This window comes from Carassius auratus, chromosome 41 (assembly GCF_003368295.1).
Source record: "Carassius auratus strain Wakin chromosome 41, ASM336829v1, whole genome shotgun sequence".
Classification (NCBI taxonomy): Eukaryota; Metazoa; Chordata; class Actinopteri; order Cypriniformes; family Cyprinidae; genus Carassius; species Carassius auratus.
In genome coordinates this window covers 20,342,751-20,351,149 of record NC_039283.1, presented here as the reverse complement: position 1 = coordinate 20,351,149, position 8,399 = coordinate 20,342,751, and the positions used below count along the sequence as shown (strand labels likewise).

General features: G+C 34.7%; 1 protein-coding gene across 1 annotated transcript; it reads left to right on the top strand.

Annotated features, from left to right (window-relative positions):
* The first annotated feature begins 421 nt into the window (after positions 1–421).
* On the top strand, positions 422–8,123 carry LOC113059225 (glycerol-3-phosphate dehydrogenase 1-like protein). The gene is made up of 8 exons (XM_026227567.1): positions 422–587; positions 975–1,152; positions 1,512–1,652; positions 2,586–2,724; positions 2,833–2,945; positions 4,981–5,217; positions 5,362–5,468; positions 6,227–8,123. The coding sequence occupies exons 1-8, from the start codon at positions 544–546 to the stop codon at positions 6,321–6,323; spliced, it is 1,056 nt and encodes a 351-aa protein (XP_026083352.1). The 5' UTR covers positions 422–543; the 3' UTR covers positions 6,324–8,123.
* Positions 8,124–8,399: the final 276 nt, after the last annotated feature.

The following is an 8,399-nucleotide window of genomic DNA, read 5'->3' as shown; positions in this document are numbered from 1 at the left end:
TATATATATATATATATATATATATATATATATTAATATATATATATATATATATATATTATATTATGCACACCATTATGTATGTAGATTTTGTCTTCAATACAGTATTTCTTTCAATTAATGAGTATGCATTAATATAATAGATCTTAATGTCATGAGCTAATACGTTTAAGGAGTATTGTTCACAACGTTCAACCTTTAGTTATAAGTTTTATTCTACCATATAAGTAGAGTGAATGATTAGTTCCAGATCTAATGAATTGCGGTATACACATAAACTGAATTAAATTATTCGCCAGTCTGTGTCACGGTTTTTACAGCTACTATTTTAGACACCGAATAGTGTCGTTTAGAAATTAAAATTACATAAATAATTATTTACATAAAAAATACAACTCCCAGAATCCCCAGCTATCGTTGATGACGCAGTCAAAAGTGGACCAACACGTTCCCTCCCATCGAGTAACTGCTTGATTTTATAGTGGTTATTACCTATATTGTTTACTTGAAACACTTATCCACTAGTGGAAAGCAAAAGTGGTTATGGCGGCTCCGTTGAAAGTATGTATTGTTGGTTCAGGAAACTGGTGAGTATGAACGTGTAATGATTATATATGATCTGCATTTGATTGGTAATAAGATTAATATACAGAACATATGGCGTGGACCAACTGTTATAGCTTAGAAAGTACTTACTTAGACTGGAGCACAAGTTTAATACCCTGTAAGAAACAGCAGTTACAGCGAGCTGATATTCAGATCCATATTTTAAGCATTATTATTCTGGGCAAAATCAAGTGGTTAATGATTGGACTGCATTGATATGGAGATCTTTATGTATAACCCTCTTGACTGCAGCTGGCAAAGCAGCTTCTCGGAGTTGTAAACCCTGCTTGGAATGTCTTAAGTGAACTGCATTTTAACAACAGACTGGCATTTTGATTAAAGGTACTGTTGTGTTTTTCTGTGCCAAGGGGCTCTGCAATTGCAAGAATTGTTGGAACCAATGCACAGAAACTCCAGCACTTTGCCACCACAGTCAAGATGTGGGTTTATGAAGAAATGGTCAATGACAAAAAGCTGTCTGAGATCATCAACACAGAACACGAGAATGTCAAGTACCTCCCAGGCTACAAACTCCCAAAGAACGTGGTAAGACTGTGTTATGGGTGCCCCAGAATTTGGTAAATAATAATAATTCTGTTTAATGAGTAATTATATTTTTGGTATAAGGAAAGGTAAACAATGTGTACTATATATGTATATATATATACTATATTTTTATTTGTGTAAAAAAAAAAAAAATTGTTATTTGTTTGATTTTTACCAAAAAAATTGATTGGTTAAATATTGCACTTAAAATTTCTATTAATCTGTCTGATTTGTGTGCTTGCTATCTGTTGACTATCATTTGAAACCAAATCATCTTTTGCACATAATTCTGAATAATAATAAAAAAAATCTTATTCAAATAAGCATCAGATTTATGGGGTTTGAACTTTTTCCTGTAGGTTGCAGTGCCACAGCTTCGGGACGCTGCAGAGGGTGCCGACCTCTTGGTTTTCGTGGTGCCTCACCAGTTCATCCGGAAACTGTGCGATGAGATGGTGGGCTGTGTTTCGGAGAAGGCTCGTGGAATTACTTTAATCAAAGTAAGTTGTTTAAAATGTATAGATGCTTTTCCCCCTTCAGTAATATTAAGTTAATTTTACTTTTAATAATGAGTGTAATATATTATATCAAAGTTTACTACAGAGATGCAGTTAAGTTATTTATTTTATTTTTTGAAAGTTGCACTCAAAATCAACTTAAAAAACCGATAGCTGGGCCATATGCTCCAGAGATAAGCGTGATGATTCTTCTCAAAATGTTTCCATTTCCATAATGGAGAGACAGTACAAACAAACAATTATTTATTCCTATTATGCGTTGATAGTGAATGCCAGAAAATATTACAAATGAAGTATTTGTCTAATTAATTTAATAATAACCCTGTATTATATTCCGCTATTAGCAAGCCAAATGCTGCCCACGGCTGTTTTTAATTTCATTGTCTAAGTTTTGGTCAAACCTTGTGTGGACTGAACAATGCTGAGAAGTCTCTGACTTGATATTTTCTAAAAGAGCAACATATGTGGAGTGACTCATGGGTCAAAAAAAAAGTCCCTCTGGCCTGCTGGCAATCTCTTTGTGTGCAATTTGTTTCCTGGTGCCAGTTTGTCTCCTCTGTTACTGACTGTATCGCACATCGCTTCATATTTGCAGTTATACCTTTCCAAATTTGATTTATCCTTTCCACTTCATTATTTAAAAAGTAGTCACGTTTCTCACAGTGTTGTGTGTTTATTTTAAAAGATATAGTTTGTCTGTTGTCTTTTTTTTTTCAGATTTCTACCCATTTCTTGTGTACTCATTTCACCCTCTTTATTATTTGTGTTCCGCTTTAGTGTTTCTCCTCATTTTTTGAGTCATTAGGTAAAAATGGTCCAAACAGCTGTGCTCCAGAGTTATATCTGCCGAGGGGGAAATGGTGTGATGCTACATTAAAAAAAGCATTGGTGTGTCCTTTTTTTCTTTCTTTGTAGGGTATTGATGAAGGACCAGAAGGATTGAAGCTCATCTCTGATATAATTCGGGAAAAAATGGGCATCGATGTCAGCGTCCTAATGGGGGCCAACATTGCCAATGAAGTAGCAGCAGAGAAGTTCTGTGAGAGCACCATTGGTGAGTGAAAAATGTTTGGAGCTATTTTGTAGGTAGTGTTGCACTTTAGCAACTAAATGCTAAAAACCACCAGGAGCTAACTCTACAGACATTTTCTTTGATCCACAGGCAGCAAGGTGTTGGAGAACGGGCTCTTGTTTAAAGAGCTCTTGCAGACACCTAATTTCAGAATCACTGTGGTGGATGATGCTGACACAGTAGAGCTCTGTGGAGCCCTCAAGGTAAATATCAGTCTTGTCTTGTTGCTCATCCCGGGGGAAATATCTTGATTCAGGCACCTGAGGTGCAGAACTCAGACCTCTGTGTAAAGAAGAGCTTGCGCTGCTAAATTTACAATTAGATGCTGTAAGGCTGCTGTTCTCCTTGTACACATTGTGAAAATCATTGCAATATTGGCAAGCTTTGACAAATACTCTCGGTTATTTACAGCTTAAAGGGATAGTTCATCTTAAATTGAAAATTCTTCATTCACTCACCCTTATGTCGTTCTAAACCTGTCTGGCTTTCTTTCCTCCGTGGAATGTTTTTTTTTTCATTGGTTTTATTTTTTTCCATACAATAGAAATCAATGGTAACCAAAACCTTTGAAACCTCATATTTTGTGTACAGCATAAAAAAAAGAAAAAGTCAAACAGGTTTGAAACGACATGAAAGTGAGTAAATGATGACAATTTTCATACAAAACTCACGTTGTTCCAAGCCCATGTGTAATACAAAAGAAGAAACTATTTTCCCCCCATATAATGAATGTGAATGTGAATTTGGGCAGTCGACCTCAAAAAGGATAGAAAAGCACCATTACAATATGTAAAGTAGTCTATATGAGTCTTCTGAAGCCTTGTGATAGCTTAATGTGATAAAGAGAGCTACATTTAAGTTATTCCCTTATATTCTTCCTCTCTGCTGGAAATGTGGATTTGTGCATTAGCTGTTGTTTAAATCTGAACATTTTATGAACTGTTGGTTATTTGTTGCCAACATACGAGATCTGAGATCGATTTTAACCACATAAATAGTGTGTGCTACTGGTAGTTAAAAGATTGACTATAAAAAAAATAGATATAATACACGTAGTCCTTTATGGTTATACTTCAAAAAGAATTTATATGTGTGTGTGTGTGTGTGTGTGTGTGTGTGTATGTGTGTATATATATATATATATATATATATATATATATATATATATATATATATATATATATATATATATATATATATATATATATATATACACTCACACACAAAATATTAATATTTATTTATAGGCTGCATCCGAAAACTTCGCTATCGTATGATGCAATGACTTTGCAGGCAGAGTTTTTGCATGAAGACACCTCATGAAACTGATTTTGGACAGGCTTCTGAAGCAGAGTAAAGGTTTAATGATCTATAGCAAAATATAGAGAGCTTTGGTGATAACTAAGTGGATATTTCATTACTACAATATTAATTTCTTGCTAGAAATGACATAAAAAGTGGAAAACATTGATCAGAAACATACATTTACACACAAACTGACGCCATCGTTATTTTTTGGATAACTGTAACAGAATTGAATGCTCAGGATTGTGGGATATCAAAGGCAATGAAGACTACAGCTATGCTGCCTTCAAAAGTTGGCCAGATAAAGGGAACTCAGGAGACAGGAACTGAAGCTAACATTGAATTCGGACGGGCCTTGAAGCCTTCCTATCTTGGAATGAGTCCTCCGAAGGCAGCATTTTTCAGTTTTCAGATGCAGCCATAGTGTACTAGCTTTATTTCAGTTGCCAAAGTGCAAATTGTAGCTCTAACTAGCATTCTGATAACCCTTACATCCGTATTTCTCACTGTTTTAGCATATTAGAATGATTTCTGAATGATCACGTGAGACTGAAGACAGTAATATTGGCTGCAGAAAATTCAGCTTTGCATCACAGAAATAAATAACATTTTAAAGTAAATAAAAATAGAAAACAGTCACTTTAACCTGTAATAATATTTGACATTATTACTGTTTTTATTATATTTTTAATCAAATAAAATCAGCCAGGGTGAGTATAAGTCTTTTTTTTTTTTTTTTTTTTTTTTACACTTACCAACCCCAAACATTTGAATGGTAGTGTATCTAATACTAGAATGTGGGAATTTCTGCTTTTGTCACTTAAAACATTATCGGACACTAATTTGTACCCTATTTCTAGAAAGTGCCGGATACATCGCACCATTCTGCCATTCTATTAATAACCCTCACTTCCTTATTTCCCCTTGTTATAGAACATTGTTGCAGTGGGCGCAGGCTTCTGTGATGGTCTGCAGTGTGGAGACAACACCAAAGCAGCTGTCATTCGGCTGGGATTGATGGAGATGATCACCTTCGCTAAACTCTTCAGCAAAGACGATTCTGTGTCTTCCGCCACATTCCTCGAGAGCTGCGGCGTGGCTGACCTCATCACCACCTGCTACGGAGGACGAAACCGGCGCGTGGCAGCGGCTTTTGCCAAGACAGGGAAGGTAAAAAGAAAACCGATTTATTTCAGCCTTTCATCACTTGCCTGGTGGCATGTAATGTATGTTTTATGGATTGAAGGAAGACGCTGAGCATTAGGCACATTTGCTGATGCAGAAAAGATCAATACAGATGTATTTTTCTTTCAGAGCATCGAGGAACTGGAGAAGGAGATGTTAAATGGACAAAAGCTTCAGGGACCATTGACTTCCGCTGAGGTCTATCATATCCTCAAACAGAAGGGCCTAGTCGATAAGTATGTGTAAAAATGTTTTATATATAACACAGTCTTAATGATATTATTATTATATATTTACAGTAGCCTTTATGTCAGTTGACATGGTCCTGACATGATGCTTACAGTATGTCGGTTTGAGTCCCAAAACATCCCAACTCCAAATAATTATGGCACTTTACCTATTAAATAAAAACCTAAAATAAACTGTTTTCCATATTTAAAAAAATTGTAAACATCGATTACAGGAAGAATAACCCTGATTTGCATTTATTAGCTATAAATTCCATAAAAAAAGAGATTTATAAATATTCTTCTTTTTAATGCATCATTTTATCCCCTGTGGCTGCCATTATGCATTTAAAATGAGTCCGTGATTATTTGTACTTGGAATAGGGTACAAATTAGTGTCCAGTTATTCTTTTAAGTTATATAAAAAAAAAATCCTACATTCTATTATTAGATGTTAGATGTAAAAGAAATTCAGAAATGAAATACTTTCTAGAAAAAAATGTATTCTAAAAATAATAATAAGAATTATTTGTCAATGCTATTTGCCACAACAGGATCCCGCTTTAAAAAAATCAATAGAACACTAATTTATGGAAAATGCTTGATTCATTGCATCATTCAGTGTTTCTTACAGAGTGATTTTTCTACTGCAGTGTCAGTCCACCTCGAGGAACCTCGGGGCTAAATGTCTTGCTGTAGGGCACCGTGATCTTTGTCTATATGCATTAGCAAAATTGGTGGCATCTCAAATCGACATTATTCTCCAGGTTCCCCCTGTTCGCGGCTGTTTATCAGATCTGTTTCGAGGGCAAGCCAGTTCAGGACATGATCAGCTGCCTGCAGAGCCATCCAGAGCACCTGTGAGAGCCCCACATTGTCCTCCTTCTCCAACACCATCCCCTATGGTCTGTTAGATTGTCCTACCTCTAACATTTCTGATTTTCTTAATCTTTTTTTTTTTTTTTTTACTTTGTATACTCAATGTTATTTTTTTAAACTTCTTTTTTTTGGTCCCAGGTCCAGTTCTACACTAATGGTTAGACTTGAACTCAGGGGTTTTGTTTCTGACCTAGCAAGTTTTGTTGTTATTAAACATGATAATTTACTCAGAGTTTTTATAGAAAAGCCATTGTCTAGTCTGTGTGAACATTATGGCATTTTTAACTGTTTACTCTCTGTCTGACTGCCCTCTCTTGTGGAAGGTCCACAATATCACCTCACTGACAGATGAGATCAAATGCCTCTTTATAAATTAATGACTACAGAGGTCTCTACACATCCATATTGAGAGGAACACGACACAACTAGAATGCCTCTGTTACAATCTTTACTATATTCAGCATAATACCAGTTTTTGATACTTTCACACATCGTTCTACACAGGCATAAGCTAAGTTTAAAATGACATATACGCTTTCATTATTTCAATTCAAATTGCTTAGTTTCTTATTAATAAATAATGAAACTGCCATTCACAATGAACATTTTGGTGCACGTTAGATGAAGTAAAACTAGATTTCTGTGAAGATGCAAAAATGCCTTTTAACTCCTCACTGGTCAGGAACATTTCTCACAGGTCAATGAATACTTGAATGGACTCGCTTTGGTTTTGAGGTTGTTTTTGTTTTAAAGGACAATGTATTCTTTTAAAAGGGGCTCAAATCTGTCATTTCAATTTCCCAGCAACCCCCTTTTAAAACTAAGTGCTTACAAGACAGTGGGAAAATGAAAACTTGTTACAAAATGACATAGTTGGCTGTACGTTTAATCATGTTATATTAAAAACAATACAATGTCACATATCTAAGCTTCAGCATTGCATTGAAATCATCTTTGAAAGAAACCCCCAATCATCTGCCCTATGTTGTAACTATTTTAGCATCCTGAAAAGCCGATGTTCCTGTTTTGATCATTTACATTTTTAATGAAAATTTGCATTAAAATACTAATGCAATCTTCAGTTGTACTAGGAAAAGAATTAAGGAATGATTTAGTAAGATCTGTAGTGTTCACATACAGGAGCAGCTAGTGTTTGGATCCATAATGGCCTTCTTTTTTAGCACTATACTGTGTTTATAGATGTGACATTGTTGTGTTGTTTTTATTCTTTTTTCGTGTTTATGTAAGACTTAAATTCATACTACAAGTATTCAGCTGTGGAAATGTTGCAGTGTAGAGTCTAACACTCCACTGGATTAACTATATATGCATCCATGTTGATAAACCCGTCCTGTTTTTGTTTTTTTCTCCTCTGAGAATGTGATCATATTTGCACGTTGTATGATAAGTGTCATCAAGTCTGAAACAAAGGCTGCTTTGGAAAATAACCAATAAAATAATCTCTGTGCTAAATGTTTGTTCCATTAATGTATTCATATTGAATTAAATATGAAGCAACTCTGTAACTGCAACATTTTAAAATCTTAATGTAGTAGATGTAGTGCACAAGTAATGCAGATGAACTGAACCCTCCAAATGTATTAATACGTGCCATTAATGTTGGTTGTATTTAGTCCTTCTTGAAGTGTAATTTTACTCAACCTGATAATGCTGATAAATTACCCTATTTAGATTTTTTTTTAATGACATTCCTTCATGAATAAAACACATGACTTTCTATGAAACACTCAAGAACCTGTCTGAAATAAACTTCTATGTTCCGTATTCTGTCATATTTGCATTTTTCAATGACCCAGATGCTTTTCTCTCTCTTTTTGTCCAAACATTTTCCCTCACAGGCTTTAAAAAGTGTCATTAAAGACAATTATGATATTGCAAAAGACATCTCATATTGTTACTTCCTACCTGCTATTATCAATTATCCAGAGGCTCATAATGACTCGTGCGTCTTACTAAATAATATCATAACGAATAAACTGCATGGAGGATTTGACCATTCTCACAAACATCTATTTTACACGCACAAATATATTTTTAAAA